The 18,851-nt window shown below is 49.7% G+C and overlaps 1 protein-coding gene across 3 annotated transcripts in view; it reads left to right on the top strand.

The window, feature by feature from the left end:
- Window positions 1-18,851, top strand: part of STK35 (serine/threonine kinase 35) — a 43,306-nt gene that overhangs the window by 2,720 nt on the left and 21,735 nt on the right. For 2 of the 3 annotated variants that reach the window (XR_015249413.1, XM_086701846.1), the window contains exon 3: window positions 11,104-11,853. Coding sequence is in view for 2 of the 3 variants with exons in the window: in XM_086701846.1 (XP_086557972.1) it covers window positions 11,104-11,816 (713 nt within the window). In the remaining variant the exon portion in view is untranslated. Of the gene's footprint in view, window positions 1-11,103; window positions 11,854-12,025; window positions 12,173-18,851 lie in introns of those variants that run through there. The other variant, XM_086701847.1, reaches the window with a different exon arrangement.

Below are 18,851 nucleotides of genomic sequence, written 5' to 3'. Positions count from 1 at the left end.
TGAACCCAGATGTGTCTTGATTCAAGGCCTAGATTCTTTGAAATGGGTAATGATGCCCTCACTTCCCCAGAGAAAAAGGTGGAAGTGACCTTTAAGAATGGGTAGGATTTGGGGTGGGGCTGGATAGCGCATTTTATTTGAAGCTTTTGCCTGATTTTAATCTCCTGCAGCCCATCCCAAGAGAACTCTGTCCCATTTCAGTTGTTTGACAGTGGGTTGAGGGACATGATCTGTATCACCTGGGGTCCTATTTTTCAAAACAGGTTTTCACTTTTTATGCCCAGCCCTGCCTCCCACCTTAAAAAGCCCACCCTGTCTCCCCAGGGTAAAGACATTTGTTTTGAAAAGACTTTCCAGGAGATTTGAGCTTACCTGTGTTCTGCTCCCTCTTCGCTTCCGTTCTGAGGCTGTCTTCTCCCCTGGATAGTCTGGATTTCCATAATACAGGACTGCCTTGGGATGTGGGATTTCACACTTTGCCAGTGGTCCCCTTCTACCCTCAGTTCAGCGACGCCAATCTCGAAGTTTCCACCTGGGTGTGGAGTCTTGACTTCCTCTCCTTGCCTATAGATACTGTTCGAATTCTCTCGCATGTCGGATTTGTCAAAACTCCATGGTAAACGGCCGCAGCCTAGTCTGGTGGTTAATACCATAGGCTTTGGCGTTAGGCTCACTTTCAGTCCTGGCTTGTCTGAACTCACTACATGAGACCTACAACAAGTTGTTTAAAACCTGTGGGGAGCATTCCTCTATCCGTAAGATAAGTGTGCCTATGTCCTGAAGCTTGCGGTGCACTCTGGGAATGTCCCTAAGTGCTCAGGTCAGGAGGAACTAGCAGCCTCAGCAAGTTCAGTCCACACTTTGAATTCTCTGTCATCATCCCTCTTGAGATTCACTGTGTTCATGTTCAAGTTTCTGAAAAACTTGTCTGACCATGGAACCCATCCTGTTGTTTGCGTTGTCCATAACTCCAGGTGGAGGGAAAAACTGGTATCTTCTACCTCTTTGTGTGAATTAAAACCGGTCTAGAGAAAGGAAATTAATTTTGCTTTAGGGCACACACTTTAATTGTCCCTTTCAGTTGTAGGGAGTCTTCTATAAAGTGTGGGAGCCTCTACTGTGGGTCGGGTAACCCTCTGGGCTCAGAGCAATAAAGGAAATGTAGACAACCTAGCTGTTGAAACTAACATTGACATTTACATGTCAAATGTAAATTTAGCAAGCTGTAAATAGGCATTGTTTTCTGCTATTAGTATTAAAGTAAAGAACAAAAAGGCCCACTTTACTCTAGGTTAAGCTTTCCTTGCCTTCAGCTTCCAAAATTTGCAGTCTTAAACTGCCCTGGGGCGCTGCAGTATGCTGTTATCACTCAGAAATGTCCAAGCTGGAAGGAATCTTACAGATAATCTGGTTCAACCCTGTCATTAAACAAACTCTTCTGCGGTCACCTTTTGCCCAGTCTCCTGCAATTTAGACTAATTTTGAAATAGGCCAAAAAAGTGTTAATCTGATTTTAAAGCCTCGATTGAACCAAATCTACATAATTTTACTTAGTCCCCATAGTAGCATTTCTGGGGATTGCGGGGGGGGGGGGGGGTGGAGGAAGGACAATCTTTGCCCCCAAAGCAACCAAAATTGGGAAAGTTTGAGGACCTGTAGAAGACTTTAAGTGCTAATCAGGGTCACCTGAGGAAAAGGTAAGTTGGTTAACGAGGGCTTTCTACAGAGTGTTGCACAGGATTAACAGGAATGATAATCTAGAGTTAGCCAGGAGTTGGTGGAGAAGGTAGGCTTGAAAGAAGGATGCGTAGGACCGTGTAGATAGGTAAAGAAAGGGGATTTATTTCACAGTTGGGCCAAATAGAGAATAGTTTGGGTTTTTTTCCCCCTTCAGTATCTGCTGTCTAGTGAATACACAGTAGGCATCTCTACAGTCTTAATCATTTGACCTATAAATCCAATGTCGAAAAGAGAAACTTAATGTAGTTCTTGGTTCTGTCCAACTTTTTTTGGTAGCTTCTATGTCTTATGTCGTTCCCTTCTCTCTGAACATGGACCAAACAAGTCTCTGTATTAAGTAGAGAACAGAAGTTTCAGAGTCCGTGGACGGAAACAAGCCTAGAAATGAGGATTTGCCCCCCTACAGAGTTAGTGGTAGCATTCAAACCAGCCTCCTAGGCTTTTTTAAACCAGATTAACAATCCTGTAAATTATTTGGCTGATGAGTTGATGTCTTTGTTTAGCTCTTTTAGTAGTTTTCACAAAAAACAGGAGTTAAAACATCAACAGCTTGCTTTTATCCCCTGTTTCCATTGCCAAAGGACCCTGTCCCAAATGTAACTAAAACTAAGTTCAAGGTGGCTGCCGCTTAGTAGACGGCAGACAAGTCTTAAGACTTAAGACTCACTGTCAACCTAAACTCAAATTCTGGCACACTCTAATGCACATGCTGATCCTTCTGACAAACAGCAACAAGTGATGTATATATAAATATATTTATATATATATTTATATATAAATATATATATAAATATATATATTTATATATATAATATATAATCTCCAGGACGAACCCAAGGCTTGTTAAACCAAATAAGTTTGGAAAAGCTGGGGGTCTGGCTTATGCTGTCTTGGTAAGACACAAGTTCTGCTTCACCAACTTTCATGTTTACTGTATTAAGAGATCTTTAGGTGGCTTCACAGGGGTGGGAATCTAGGTCCTTGGGAAGTCTTGTCTGTGCATCTATGCCCAGTGGTGACGGTGAGTCAGGCACTGCATTGGGAGAGGCTTTGCAAAGTTCCCTCCGTGGGGCGTGCAGAAGACACAGGCCTAAGTGACCTCGATTCAAGGTCATGAGTGATGGGTAGCCTAGCAAACGGCAGAGGTTCCCTCTGGAGTGGGGAGACACGGGGGAAACAGAGAAGGTAGACTAGAGTAAGTAAGATGAGGCCAGAGTTCCTGTGGGATGGGAAGCCAGGGTCTTAGCTGCCCCCGCCCCAGCCTGTTGAGTGCCTAGGAAAACCTTAGGCCAGACCCCTCGAAAGCAACTCTGAATTCTCTACTGTAGAAGTGAGTCCTGCAATTACCCGTTTTACCAGTGGGGAGACTGAAGTTTGTGAACTTGCGTGGTGTAAAACAGCCAAGCAAATAACCAAGCACAGGCGTTAGGGCTCGACTCCATTCTCCTGACCAGCTGTGCCGCGCTCTTGGGACAGGTGGCTTAAGTTCTGGGTGCGCTTCTGTTTTTCTTGGTGGTTAAATGGGCATAATCACATTTTACTCCGAAACTAATGGCTACTGTTTGTTTTTAATTATGTACTAATCAGTACTTGGCACTGCTGATTTCTACTGGGGCCTCCCCTGTATCTCAGCTGCTGGGGACCCTGTTACCTCCCTTCTGGTCTGCTCTTGAACGTCCGGAGACAACCGCGCAGACTTCCCTCACTACTGACTGCCTTCTGTGTGCACTGGGAATTGTAGATATCGGCCTCGGGAGACGGGAACAGCCCTTGCTTAATCGAGAGTTTTGGCTAATTGAGTTGCACTGGGTAGGCTTTTTATAGTGGAAATTCCTAAGAATTGCTCAACCCCCTATAAAACATCCGTTCACTTTCAACTCCGACTTGGCCTTTGGTAGAGTCCTTAGTGACTCCAGAATTCTGGACCCTTACCTAGTTGTCTTTAATGTACATATTCTGCATGCTTCCTACTGGAACTTTCCTTGCTGTTGTTGTAAGCCTCTCACAGTTCTCATCTGGCTTTATTTCGCCCAATTACTGAGCACCTACTGTGTGTGAGGCACACCGTGAGGAGGCCAGAGACTTGGTTTCCTTCCGCCATGAGTGCCCAGTCTAATGGAGGAGATAAACAGAGCACAGCAGAGGTTACCTCAGGATGGCCTGTGAGAGGGGCTCTAGATGAGTGGCGGCCAGGAAGGTGGACTGTGTTTAGGGGAGGGAAGGAGGAGCTGTGAAAGGGTAAACAGAAGCAATCTTGGCAAGAGGTGAGGCGTGGGGAAGCGGTAAGGCCCCCACGGGTGGAGAGAGGAAGGAGTTGGCCGCCAAGGGTTATTTCCCACTCCCTGCCTGGCTGGTGGAGTCTGCATTCTAACAAGACCCCTCTAATGTTCTAGAACTAAGAGCCGGCCTCAGTATTTTCATGCTCCTTGTCTCCTTTAATCCTCCCACTTGCAAGTGTGTGTGTGTTTGTAGCCGGGTCTCCTACGTGGAAAAATCCGGATCTGTGAAGGTCAAGTAACTCGTCCAGCACTATCAGCGAAGGGTCAGCTGTAGATTTACATCCAGATGCTCTTTCCAATCTCCGCATCCTTGACACGCTGCCTTATGACTGTCAGAGGGCCACCAGTGGTGTCCAGACACAGGAACATAATTAACGCCCGGTAGTTGTCTGTTCTGGCATCCGGGTACCGTGCAGAATGCTTCCTGTGTCACAGTTAAGCCTTCCAATAGCCTCAGGAGGTAGAGGTCTCCCAGTTGATGGAAATGAAACCAACTCATAGGGTCTTACAACACTCGCCCAGAGGTCACATAGCCATGTAAGTGGAAGAGTGGGGGCGTCGACCCTGGGCCTGGCTGGCTCCACAGCCCTTGTCCTTTTCTGTTAGGCCTGCGGCTTCTTGGGTTCTTGGCCTCTTGGCCTCTGTAGGATGCTGTGTCCTGTCTTGGCAGCCACCATCAGGGGTTGATTGTCCAGAGCACAATGACATTTGACTAATCTTGTGAAGTACTTTGAACACACCCTGTGTGTTGATACTGGACCCAGCCTCCTTATAGTAACCTGACACAGCCCAAGGTCATTGAGACTGGGAGTTCATCTTTCTCGATTTTTTTTTTTTTCCTAACCCTTTTTCTTAGAAAAAATTACAACTTTCTATTTTTAAAATTTTGTATTAAACTTGGCATCCGACGTGGTATGTGACCTCCTCTTTTGACTTATTTAAGTAAATTAGAAGTATAACACGACGCTTGAAAGCATTCAGCCAAGCGGCAATACCATAATTATCCACTAACCCTTCTTGGGCTCTTGTTTCCAGTCCTTCACTTTTTTTTTTTTTAACGTTTATTCATTTTTTGAGAGATGGGGGGGCGGGGGGGAAGGTGGGGGGGGGACACAGAATCCGAAGCAGGCTCCAGGCTCTGAGCTGTCAGCACAGAGCCCAGAGTGGGGCTCGAACCCATGGATCGAGAGATACAACCTGAACCGAAGTGGGATATGTGCAACCGGCTGGGCCACCCCTGGCGCCCCATCCAGTCCTTCACTTTTACTTTGTTGTATCAAATACCAGTTCTGGTGCTTTGGGCACTTGCTGTGCCCTTCTTGTTGCTGTCGGCCATAGGATATTTTTTTTTTTTTTTTGTCTTTTTGGTATTCTTAGAATAAATTCCTAGAGTGAGATTTTTTATGTCGCATGGATGGAGCATCTTGAAGACTTGTCAAAATCCTAATTAGTGCTCCGCTGAAAATTGCGTGGTTGGTCTATCAACACTAGGGACTTGGTGAACGTTAAATTCCTTGGGGGCATACGTTCCTGAACTTAACAGGGACCTTGTGCCACAGGGGGTGTAGAACGGCTAGGCGTTCCATTCAGCTCGGACCCCGGAGCCTGCTTCGGATTCTGTGTCCGTCTCTCTCTCTCTCTCTCTCTCTCTCTCTCTCTCTCTCTTCTCTTTCTCTTTCTCTTTCTCTTTCTCTTTCTCTCTCTCTCTGTCCCTCCCCCACGCGTACTCTATCTTTCTCTCTCCCTCAAAACTAAACTTAAAAAGGAATCCAGGCTGTAGAGACTGGGCCCTGCCTCTTACTAGCTGTGAGACCACAGGCAAGTAATGTAATCGTGAGCCTTAGTGTCCTCACCCGGAAATGGGGATACAGTTATGGTCTAAGTAGATAGGGGTTCGGAGTAAGAAGAGGGTTGGCCAGAGCTCTCTCTCAGTTCTTCCTTTCCATCACGGAGGACGGGTGATGTTCCTAAGTTCTGTTGATTCTAAACCTCCCGAGACCTCCCCCTCTCCCCCTCCGTGCCCTTCTCTCCCCTCCCCTGCCATCTTGGCGGTCAGAACCCAGCTTCAACAGTCGCATGTGGTAGGGTTGTCAGCAGCCTGTACGTCTTAACGTAAACGGTATATCTCCAAATCAGTGACTTAAGATTCAGGAAGCAGTATATCCTTCTAAAATATGCCAACAACTTTTATGGCTTCTTTTTTTTTTTTTTTTAATGTTTTTATTTATTTTTGAGACCGAGCATGAACAGGGTTGGGGCAGAGAGAGAAGGAGACACAGAATCCAAAGCAGGCTCCAGGCTCCGAGCTGTCAGCACAGAGCCCGATGCGGGCTCGAACTCACGGACTTTGAGAGCATGACCTGAGCCGAAGTCGGTCGCCCGACCGACTGAGCCACCCAGGCGCCCCTTTATTGCCTGTTTCTTAGAGCTGAAGTTCAAATCCTTCAGTCGGCCAGACACCGGTTCTTCGGACCCGACTCAGGCATCCTTCCCAGCCTCATTGCTGCCCACCTCCTCCTCCGTTTTCTGCGTTGACCCCCAGATTTCTTGGGTCCCTCGCTGCAAGCTCACACCCGCCCTGTGCGATGTGTTCGTTCTACATCCTTGGAGACCCAGCTCAGGGGTCGCTCTTGAGTGATTGCAGCCTGCCTTTCTTCTCTCCTAACCACCCTTCCCGCTTCGCTTCCTCGGGCACAACTGTGGCCTATTCCTTGCTCTCTTAGCTGCGGTTGGTCATTCTGCATCGAAAGACCAGAATCCCTTGTGAGGGCAGAGACCACTGGTTATCTCGGGGCCGGTGTCTGACCAGCAGTGTGTGCCCAGGAAATGTTTAAATGGAATGGACTAGAGCAAGGAGATCCAACTTCTGGAGGCAGCTTTGGGTAGAGGCTTCTAAATCCCTGGGGATTTTGTATCCCTTTCTAGGAGGTTGCTGCTGTCCCAAAGCTCACGCTGACTTACCCTTATGCTGAGCCTACTGGCCTCAAGTCTCTGAACAAAGCAGGCCCCATTTTTGTTGGGAGATGCCAACAGTAGCTATCCCCCTGAATAATGAGATAGGAGACACCTGCTTGACTTTTTTTCTCCTCCCATTTTCTCTGTCTTCCTGTGAGCTGTGGCTTAGCATACGTTTTGGCGTAGAGTTTACGTGGTGGTCTCCTGGCTGTTGGCCTTGAGGGGAAGGTAACCAAACTATCCTGAAAGTGGGCCTGTCTCGCTTTAATCAAGCTGCATTTCTTGGGACCCAGGCGACAGCCTTGGGTGGTGGAAGGAGTTGGCAATGGAGGTTCACATCTTACCCAACCAGTCATTTCGGGGATCTTGGGCAAGTTACTTAACCTTCCTCTTAGTTTCCCCACCTTATAAAAACAGTGTCCGGAGAGATGAGACTGCTCCCACGTTGACGTTTAATGGTGCCTGGGACCCAGAGCCCAGTGGCCTCTCCCAAATCCTGAACAGTTCCAGGTACCAGTCTTTTCTCCCGCCTTGGGGAAGCTAAATTTTTAACTCCTCACCTTACAGAACTGTCAGGCTGCACCAAAGGAATTAAAAAATTTACTTTCGTTTCTAGCCGCTCAAAGAGCTGTAAGCTTCAAGTGGGGTTTCTACTAGACGGCGCATGTGTATGCCACTTATACATCTTGAAATTGGGGATAAGCATGGGGTGGCTTGGTGACCGCAGGGCCCGCCAGGAGATGGACGGGCGCCGAAGCTCCCTTGGGTCACCTGACCTTCATAAGCCTCCTGCTAACTGGTGGACCCCAGCAATGTGTCTCCGGGAATCCGTGCTTGGTAATCCCTGGAGGTTTGAGCCTTTTTCCTTCCCGGTGTGCAGTCACCTTGGTAAATTACAAGGCTAGGGCTGGTAAATTACAAGGCTAGGGCGGTGGCCGGTGGGAAGAAGGAAGTTACTGGGGGATCAGGCAGGCATCCAGGCGGTTGGCATTCAGGCAGGACCCAAAGGTACGCATTCAGATGCACCTGCAGAGATCTGGGAAGAGGGGAGGTCTTATAGGGAGAGAGCACCTCAAAACCGTCTGGTCTGGCTAGAACATGGGTTTGGCTCGTAAGAACCTGAGCAACACGACAGAATCTTCCACTTTTCATTTTCTGATTCCAGGGTCCTAACGTGTGGGAGCTTCACTCTAGCCTACAGCACCGGGGTTATTGGAATCGGTGGCTTCCTCGGACTTGGCTGAGGCCCAGGAGGGATGTTACTGATGGTTAGGATGTCCTTTCCCCAAAGTATCTTAGGCTCTGCGAAGTGTATTTTTTGCCTGAGACTTAACTCCCAGGAATATGTGCTGTAGGTGTCCCTCTCGTTTGGCAGACGAGGCAGAGGCTCAGAGGGGTTCGGCCATCTCTCCCAACCTTTGCCCACGGTTCTAGCCATCTTTCCATGGTATCTCCGGCCCTCCTTGTTTTCCATTGAACTAATGAACCACCTAGTTAACCAGTGGGCAGAGCTGGTGTCTAAACCAGACTCCTCATCTTCTAAGTCTCCCCTCCTAACCCTTCCCATTTCTTTGCCCGGCCTTGCATCTCCACAAAAATGCATCAAGTGCCCTGTGCCCTCCCTCCTCCCTCTTGCGGTGAGGTAGGTAGGGGCTCAGGTAGGCAGTCTTCCCGGAGGAAAGGACTGGAATTCTCACATGCCTCTCTTATGTTTATGAGTAGGTAGCTGGGGATTCCTGCGTGAAAACACATGCTGTGGCTTTCTTACGAAAGGAGCCCACGGCCCCGTGCCTGTGCAGGGAAATGGCTTCTTGCGTCTGGGACAAGTAGCCGCCTTCCCCAGTTTTCCATTCTGTCATGCTCGCTGGTGCTGTCTGTGTCTGATTCCGAGACTGCTTCGTCCTGACCTCTCATCCAGCAGCCCCCCCCGTAGCACCTTCTGGGCTTCGATCATTCCCCCAGTGCTAGCTCTTCAGTCCTGGGGCCCGTCTACCCCCCTCCCCTCCCCCCCATTCCCTGCTTAGGGCACTTACGTACCCTTCTCCCCCCACCCCCCACCCCGGGTTCTTCCAACCTGGACCTACAGTGTAGTCTGTTTTGCCGACTTGTTTTCTTTTGCCTTTAGTTGCCGTGGTTACCAACTTTGTATATAAAGTAATCACCATTCCCCACCCTCTATTTCCCCACTTTCAGTGAAAAAGTTTCACTGTTTTCTGATGGTCGCCCTTGCCGAGGGAATTTGATGGCTTTTTAATCGCTTCCTTTCTGGCTGTACCACCAGTAAACCTCTCTTGCCCTCCTTTTTATGAGTCTTTACTCTGGAGCCTGGATTGATTTGGGCTTCAGATCACTGCATCATCTTGCAGTGTTTTCAGATAAAGAACCTCAGCCCACCAGAGCCAGTGACCTAGAAAGAGGATGAGGAGGTGGGAAGAAGCTAATTTAAAAAAATAATAATAACAACAACACCCATCTGCCCTAAACTGGTTCTACCTGTATTGCTTTGATTGTGAGTAATCTAAACAAATTATATAATTACAGGGGAAGTGTGGTCTGACCGATCGTGGTCAAAAACCTAGAGCTTTTGCCTTGTTCATCTATCGGTCTTGCCTCACCCTAGAGCGCCCAGAGTGGCGGCTTCTGGGGGACTCTGCCTTGGTGGAGGCTGCGTGAAGAGGTGTGACTCTTGCTTTCCGGGGGAGTGGGGACACTGGTAGGCATCTGAGGACTGTCTTCGGGCATTGGCTCAATCATGAATGACCCATATGCCCACCCCCGGTGGGCCCAGCCTTTTCATCAGCAACATAAGCCATCTGCCTCTTTAGACTCTGGGGGCAGTTCCAGTCCTCAAGTAACTTCCACCAAAGGACTCCATGGGCCATTGATAGCTTTATAAAGAACATTGGGATTTGTCGGTAGATGCCAATCACCAACTTTCCTGGAGTTTCTTTGGGTCCAAAGGAAAGACTTCTGGAAAGGCAGAGCCGGAGTTTCCGGCCGACATAGTTTGATTCTAACCCCTTCGTCTACTTTGGACCCCACTGTTCCTCCAGACTTCCTGTTTACGCCTCTGGTCCGTTTGTTCCTGTGTTCCATTATCCATCCCGTCTTGAAGCCTAGAATTCTCTTGCTTATCCCCACTGATCTGCCTGTCCTTTAGGTGTAACTCCAGTCTTCCGCCTCCCTCCTGACTCCCAGGTCTGGCAACTCCCACCCACCCTTCCCTGTTTGTAAAAGTTGACTTCGATGCAGATGCTTAAGATGCTTGCCGTTCTAGATACCTGTTATGTCCCTGAAGCTAAACTTTCTGGAGACAGGGGCCTGTTCTATAACTAGCTTGTGCTGGGCAGATGTGGGTGAGCAGGAAACTCTGGTTGGAGTATGCCTCTGAAATAAAATTGTGGTGCCATTCTAAGTGCATTGACAAGAGCCTCACCGGTTATAGGAGAGCGGGGTGGGGGGAAAGGTCCTTCGCTTGGAGGGGATGAACAGACCGTGGATGGCCTCCGTGCATACTTGCCCTTGTCTGGCCCGCAGCCCCGCAAGCTGTGGGGGCGTGCTGCTGTCTGGAGGCACGGTAATGAGATACCATGGCTTCCTAGTCACGCATTAGAGTCCCTGGACTCTTAAGTCTCTGTGAGCCTCAGATTCTTCATCTCGTAAGATGGGGCTATTTCCTCCCACCTCCTGGGCGGTGGTAAATACCGAATTGAATGGCAGGTGCCGGTATAGGTATTCTGCGAGTGATTACATGTGGCCGTTTACAGGTGAAGCAGCGGAAGCAAACTTGGACAAGTGGACCGAGGGCAGTTGCCTCCTGGTTATTCATCCAACCAGCCAGCAGTAAGCCCCTTGGTACCCAGGCACCGGGTGATTCCAGAGCCAGGTGTCTAACACCCGCCCCTGCAGCCCGTGCCGCTCCTACCTTGTTGACCCTGATTTCCTCCTGCGTGCTTAGAGATGGGCCTGCTTGTGCGGTGTTGGCTCAGTGCCAGTTTGGCGGGTCCGCTTGGACCGGAGCGTTGTTACCCGTGTCACTCTTCCCTTCCCGAGCCGCGTGCCTGTCGCCTTACCGGTGACGCGAATGTGTCCGTGGCACTCAAATTCTTTCCGGTCTTCTTTGATTTAGGAGAAAGGATCCTGGGTTATGCTGAGGAGCCCTGCTATCTCTGGTTTGTCATGGAGTTCTGTGAAGGTGGAGACCTGAATCAGTACGTCCTGTCCCGGAGGCCGGACCCGGCTACCAACAAAAGCTTCATGCTACAGCTCACGAGCGCCATTGCCTTCCTGCACAAAAACCACATCGTGCACAGGGACCTAAAGCCAGACAACATCCTCATCACGGAGCGGTCTGGCACCCCCATCCTCAAGGTGGCAGACTTTGGACTAAGCAAGGTCTGTGCTGGGTTAGCCCCCCGAGGAAAAGAGGGCCATCAAGACCACAAAAATGTGAATGTGAATAAATACTGGCTGTCCTCAGCCTGCGGCTCCGACTTCTACATGGCCCCCGAAGTCTGGGAGGGACACTACACAGCCAAGGCCGACATCTTTGCCCTGGGCATTATCATCTGGGCAATGATAGAAAGAATCACTTTTATTGACTCTGAGACCAAGAAGGAGCTCCTGGGGACCTATATCAAACAGGGGACCGAAATCGTCCCTGTTGGCGAGGCGCTGCTAGAAAACCCAAAGATGGAGTTGCACATCCCCCAGAAACGCAGGACTTCCATGTCTGAGGGGATCAAGCAGCTCTTGAAAGATATGTTAGCTGCTAACCCACAGGACCGGCCTGATGCCTTTGAACTTGAAACCAGAATGGACCAGGTCACATGTGCTGCTTAAAATTCAGGGCAAAGCATCTTGAGTGTTTTGAAACTAGGTGAGTGTACTCTTGCTCTGCATGCACGCTTCCTGGACTGGATCCTTCATCCTGGGCCCTTGAGGGAGCCCTGTGGAGTTGCGGGGGGGGGGGGGGGGGGGAGGGGCAGATTGTAGGGTGAAAGACCACAAAGTGCTTGTGATCAGAGACCCCCTGCCCCCACCCCCAACAGGTCACGAGGAGGAGATCTGTGGGGTGGAGGAAGAAAGAGCCCGAAAGTCTAGCGAGGTTTTCCGAGTGGACGTTGCATTTGAGCGGCGTCTCGAGGTTTTTAGAAATCCCTTTTCCTCATCCATTGATCAATAAATGTGCAAAAGAGGTACGGACAGTTTTTTTTCAGAGAATACACGCTACCCCTGATGGTATCCCTCCTGGTCACACGTGCAATTCTGCACGGTTTAGAGCGTGCTATATTTAGGCACCGCTTTGTTTCCTGCCCTTTGGGCGCTAATCTGAGCACTTCCCCATGTGATCCTTTGAAAGTACAGTTTTCCAACATTGGCATTCCGTTACACGTGCCATAACGTAACCTTTCTCCTGCTTTAGACATCTGATGGGTTTTCTCCATTTTAGATACTGTGAATGACGTGCGAGTGAATAGTCTTATGCGGAAGTCTTCGCTTATTTAAGGAGATTGATTCGGGCTTTCGTTTGAGCGCTGTGCTGGGCCCTGGGGTGGCAGTGGTCAGCAAATTCAGAAAATGGCCCCATCCCCATGAATTCTGCAGCTTAGCTGGGGAGAGAAACATTGATCGGTACTTAACCATAGTTGCTTTGCCACAAAGGAGAACTGATAGGAAGGGAAATGAGCCTTGTAGGGGAGTTGGGGAATTGGGGGTCAGGGGAGCGTTGCAGGGAAAAGGACTAGCCTCTGCAGAGGACCTGAAGACAGGCAGCCTAGCGCCTTTGAGTACCTCCCCTGGTTTGGGGTCGCGGAGACAGCAGACCGGTGGTAACCAGAGAGACCGTGACCTGCCAGGAGAGCTGAGGTGGCAAATCCCAGCAGTGGCAGTGGGAGTTCACCTGGGCCAGAGTCTGAGGTGTGAGCGAGGGAAATGAAATCGGAAATCAGGTGGCACCAGGGACCCTGGAATTTGGCCTTGACTTAGTAGGCATCTGGGAGCCACCCGCGGGGCAGCGCAGCGCAGCAATTAAGAACTTCCGGCACGTGCGAGTGGAGTCGAACAGACGGACCAGTTAGTTTATTCCCACCATGAGGGATGTCGTTGAACCTGAAATTGAGTAGCCGTGAGGATGGAACGGCGCCTGGGTCTTCAGGGCAGGCGGTCGGCAGGACAGCTGGCCGGATGTGGAAGCACAAGGACTCCTAAATTTGGGGAGATTCGTGGCAGCAGACACACGTGCTGGCTGGTGGATTGGTCAGATGCGAATTAAGCTCACATCGTCCAGCCTAGTTTTGCGGGAAGGGAAAAGAACGTCGACCGCCAGATACGCCAGGGGGACACAGTAGCATTTTGGTTCACCTTTGCGACTCCGCAGGGGGTTGAGTCATTTCTCCACCGTCCTAAGTTAAGTTGCAGGTGTATTTCTCCCTCCCTCCTACCTTCTGTTTCTTACGAGGGCAGGTTGGAAATGAGCTCCTCTTAAATTCGCTGAATCCTTGAGATGAGGCGATGAGGGGTGCTGCTAATCCCAGGGGTCACATTGGGCACAGAGCCGTCGGTCACCCGGGTTGGTTCTTGGACTTCCCTTCCTTCCCCTTCATCACCCGCAGAGTGCTAGTTGGTGGTGCTGAGTGCCGAGTTGAGCCTGGTCACATCTGCGGTGTTCTCCGTGAACTTCTGGATTGAGTCACCAGGTTAATCCTTTCCAAAACCCCTGAGCACTTTCCAGATGCCAGGCCAGTTCGTCCCCACTGCCCACCGAGAAAGGGTGCTCCCTAAAGCTCAGTAGGAGACAGCGCCGGGTCAGAGCCCAGAAAGGGTTGGCTAGACCAGGTTTCGTCGTATTTCACGCCGTCACATCTCCTCCCTTCCGCTTATAAAAAAGCTCTTAGAAGTCAAGTTTGCCCTGGAGTAAGATGACGGTTGTCATTGGAAGAGAGACCTGAATGTGGGTTAGAATCGTGGGGTTGTCGCAACTGATTGAGATCGGGGCTCCATTTGCACAGCCACGGTTGGGATTTGTGCTATTTTGCAGGGCACAGTTTTAGCTCCTATAGGGGTGATTCCTTCAGGTAGGAGAAATAGATGACCTTGACATAAGATAAGATGGGGCATGTAGCCCTGCAAAGTGCCCCAGGCTCTGACTGCTAGTGAGGACAATAGTTGTGAGCTGTATCTGGCCAGTTCAGGGATCGGAGGCTTGAGTTGGGATGAACTATTGTGCAGCCTCCCCCTGCTCCCCACTTAAGTTTAATAGACGGAGAAGCTAATTCCACATATTCAACATACTATTGAGAAACTATTTGCCCGGGACTCTTTGGCACCAAAGATACGTCAGTAGAGAAACTAGACAAATATTCTCGGCAGTCGTGGAGCTTATATTCTGTTGGGGAGATGGACTTATAAGTGATATGTTCGAAAATACTCAGTACTCTGGGGGCCTTAGAGCAGGACAAGGGACATCAGACTACTGAGAGGTGGAGGGCGGAGGTGTACTTTTCAGTGGAAGAGATCGGGGTGGGTCTCTCGAGACAGTGACATTTGAGTAAAGGTTAGGAGTGGAGGGAGTGAGTCATGAGGATTTCTGGGGGGGTGGGGGGGGAAGCATCCCAGACAGGGAGCAGTCAGTATAAAGGCTCAGAAGCTGGGCAGAGCAGAGAGGGGAATGTACGAAAAGAAGCAAGAAAGGTGACTGGGAGTCAACTAGGGTAGGCCTTGGAGGCCATTGTAAGGATTTGGGGTTTTGTGCCTGGGTAAGATGGGAAGTCCTGGGTATGTCCTTCAGCTGTGTGAGAACTGATCTTTTGAAAGGATCATTGTGGCTGCTGCCCTAAAAGGATAGGGGATAAGATAGGAGGCTACTGTAGCAACCCAGGTGTGAGAGGGAGTGGTGGCTTGGAACCATGGAGCCAGGGAGGGGAGATTGGATTGGGGATGAGTTTTGGAGTCAGCCAACAATTTTCCTGCTGGAGCGAATGGTACGAGAGAAAGGGATCCAGGATGACTTAGAGGTTTCTGGCCTTGGAAGCCTTTGGAAGGATGGAGTTGCCACCAAATGAGATGGGAGGGGCATCGAGAGGAACAGGTTTGGCTGGGGAAAGTTAGGCTTTGCTGTCGTGTGAAAGTTTGGAATGCCTAAGTGGAATCCAGGCACAGAGGCGGGACAGGAGCTAGAGGAGTCTGGGGTTCAGGGGTGAGATCTGGTCTAGAGATAACAAATTTAGAGACCTCCAAGGCACCGCAGCGGGCATAGTGATTTCCAAGAGGGACCGAGCTCTGGGCCATCCCACAGTGAGGTTGGGGAGAAGGAGAGGAGCCAGAGAGAGAGGAGACCTGGGTCTGGTGTCCTGGAAGCCGGATGAAGATGAGACATCAGGAGGGGGAAGTAATCAGCTGTGGTCCTTGTGGCGGTGGGTCGAGGGAGAAGAGGACCGAGGACTGACCTTGGGCTTCAGCGATCAGGAAGACATTAGCGCTCACCAGCAATTTTGGTGGCTCATAATGGGGAGAACCCCTGATGAGGGTGGGTTTGAGAGGAAATGAAAGGAGAGGAGTTGGAGACAGTGAGAATAGACCATTGATTCTCCCAAGTTTTTGTTTTTTTGTTTTTTTGTTTTTTTTTTAATTTTTTTTTCAACGTTTATTTATTTTTGGGACAGAGAGAGACAGAGCATGAACGGGGGAGGGTCAGAGAGAGAGGGAGACACAGAATCGGAAACAGGCTCCAGGCTCCGAGCCATCAGCCCAGAGCCTGACGCGGGGCTCGAACTCACGGACCGCGAGATCGTGACCTGGCTGAAGTCGGACGCTTAACCGACTGCGCCACCCAGGCGCCCCCCAAGTTTTTGGTTTAAAGGCTCGGTTATACTCATGAAATTGAGGACTCCAAAGAGGTCCTGGTTTGGGTTCTATCTATGGATACTGGCAGAATTAACAATTAAAACTGAGAAGCGTTTTAAGTGTTCTTTTCAAATGAATAAAAATCAGCTGCGCTGTAATGTAAGCATCATAGTTGATGAAAAATATTTTCAAAAAAAAAAATTTAGTAGAGTGGCCGTGCTTTCTATCTATTCTTGCAAGTCTTTTTACCATCTGCCTTAACAGTCAGCTGGGTTCTCCTGTCTGCTTCTGATGTTTAACCTGGTGCCACGTCCCTCATCACATAACCTCCAGAAAACCCCACGGTACATGCAAGAGAGGAGGAAAGTAAAAAGGCAAACGTGTCTCGGTGTTACTAAGAAAAGGTTTGGCTTCATGGAGTCCCGCGCTCCAGACCACACTTTGGAGAACCGGGGGTGTAGATGTCTCTCCCTGAGGAATTTTGTGTGGAGGGCAGCTGGAGGCCTAGAAAGAAGGAATTATTCAAGGTCCCAAATGAAGACAGGGAACTTGTGTGTCCTTAGTCCTTGCCAGCTTTCCCATTCGGCCTGTTGTCGTGGCTCAAACTCCCACCACGTGTAGGCAACACTCTTGTCCCCGGTACCGGCATGATGGAGAACCGCCTCCGTAATCTGGGGTTGTAGATTTCAGAGTAATGTCCAACTCAGGGTCCCCCTGGCTTTAGCTCTCTGCAGCACTGAACGCATGCACTTGGGGTTGACAACACAGGGCTCCTCTGAAAAGAGCCTGGTGGACCGTCCGGGACCAAGTGTTTCCGTTTTCGTGGTTGGCTGGCTGTGGGACCTCGGGCAAGTTATTTTACCTCTCTGGATTTTATCCTCCATTAAATGGGGTAGATCATAATTACCTCACTGAGGTTTTACTGTCCATAAAATGAGATAGATATTTCTTGTTGAGGTGGCTGGAATCACAAGAGGTTGTGCAAGTGCCCTGTGTAAACTGTGTAAGTGCAATGCTAAATTTTAGATACACACTTTGGCTCGAGGCGAAAGTATTGTCTTCTGTTCCTCTCCGAAGACCATGGTTTTTAGTAGCCTCGCCTCAGAGGATTACCAGATTGCTTTTTCTTTCTTTTTTTTTTTAAACAAAGCTGGGCTCAGAGGCAACTCTGTCCAATTGCTTGTTCCAGAAAACTTCTCTATTTTTAAAGATTACTCGATGGTGGGTCTTATCGCTCCCTTATTTGTCATTTTTTAAAGATGTTTAATAACTCCTAACGTTTCCTCCCAGCTGGCCACAAACCTTACCCAAAGTGGGTAAGCCAGACTGGTGTTCTGCGTGCCACCGCCCATGTTACCAAGGGAGGGTGCTGTAAGATGAGGGAATCCACATTCGTGTCCAAGTTTGCTGTCTCCTATACAAGCCTCGGTTACTAGGGCCGGACGAAGCCAGGGCCCTTGAGTGACATTTACTTGGAGCGGGTGGCTCAGGCCTGCTGAAGGAAATCAGATGTTGCTGTGACCTGAAGGGTCATAGAAAATACTCTTTGTTCCATATGTGATCTTGGTAGCTGCCTAACATCGGAGAGAAAAGAATCCGGCTTAAGTTATTGTTGAAGTAATAAAGGATATATTTATCCTTGGCCTGTGGTCCAAAGACGTGGCTCTGGGCTCGCATGCTGGATGACCTGAGTTGACCCCTTGACCCGGGCTTCAGATTTTTCTTGTTTTGTGAGATTTGAGAGGACGGTCCCCCACCCTCTGGCGGGGCCCCTCACGGTCTTCTGCAGATTCCCAACCTTTTCCAGATCATCTAACAGGCAACGGCATGTTCGTTCGCATCGGAGCTATAGAAATCTCTTCAGATCATTTGTTTGCTTTCGGCAGAATCCTACCCAAATTATGTCCCATTCTGAGTGTCCAGTTAATCAAAAGTGATGCTGGAGACTAAAAGATGGGAAAGAAATGCTTCACGTGGTTCGTTTTGAACAGCTGAATTTCCAGAACAGGATCCCTGGAGGGTAAATTAAAACACGGGTTGTCGGGGGGACATTGGGAACCTGGGACAGATAGGCATTTGGGTCCCCTCTCAGTTGAGGGTGACTTCCTGCCCCAGCTGTGAATCCAGGAGCACATAAGCCCTGCCCTACCCTCACAGGACTGCAGGCCCTGTGGGAAGCAGACACATGAAACTGAGCTTCCCGGCCATGGGACCCCCACCTGGAGACCCTGTGCATGTGAGGTTAAGGTTAAAGGGGCAGGTTTTGAAGAAGGGCGACAGTTCCGAAGGTGGCCAGGATGGGGTAGTCACTGACCATCCGTGGGCCAAGTGTTTTTGACCATTATTTCATTTATTTCTTCTCATGTGACTTCCCAAAGGTCACCGCTGGTCTGGAGCTGAGTCTAGACTTAAACCCAGGTCTAAGTCCCTGGTGTCAGCCGGTATGGGGTATTGCCTCATTGAATCATCTATGGAAATCATGGGTCTTTGCATTTTTCTTTTTTTTAATGTTTATTTTTGAGAGAGAGAGAGACCATGCAAGTGGGGGAGGGGCAGAGAGAGAGGGAGACACAGAATCGGAAGCAGGCTCCAGGCTCTGAGCTGTCAGCACAGAGCCGGACACGGGGCTCGAACTCACAAACGGTGAGATCGTGACCTGAGCCGAAGCCGGCTGCTTAACCAGCTGAGCCACCCAGGCGCCCTGAAATCATGGGTCTTTGTAATTGTGTTCGGCAAACGGTTGAGCACCAAGTGAAGGCCGAGACGAGTAATATGGGTACTCCAGGAGCACCTAGTAGGTTTCTAGTTGGGAGCTAGTTTCTTCTCCAGGAAAGCACTGCGTGCTGGTGAACAGCTAGGTAGCCCAAAGAGGGATAAGAAGGACACTTTGTCCGTGAAGCCTTAGCTGCTGAGGGGACTGGAGTCCGTTTGATTCCTCCCACCCCAGAGGCTCATCCCACTTAGTCTCTGGTGGAGCCTTGACCCTTCCAAAGAGAGGATGGGAGGAGGGAAACGCCATCCTTGCCCTAAGTA

The sequence above is a fragment of the Puma concolor genome, chromosome A3, assembly GCF_028749965.1.
Source record: "Puma concolor isolate L17-30 chromosome A3, mPumCon1.1.hap2, whole genome shotgun sequence".
NCBI classification, from domain to species: Eukaryota; Metazoa; Chordata; class Mammalia; order Carnivora; family Felidae; genus Puma; species Puma concolor.
This window is presented reverse-complemented; position numbering and strand designations above follow the sequence as displayed.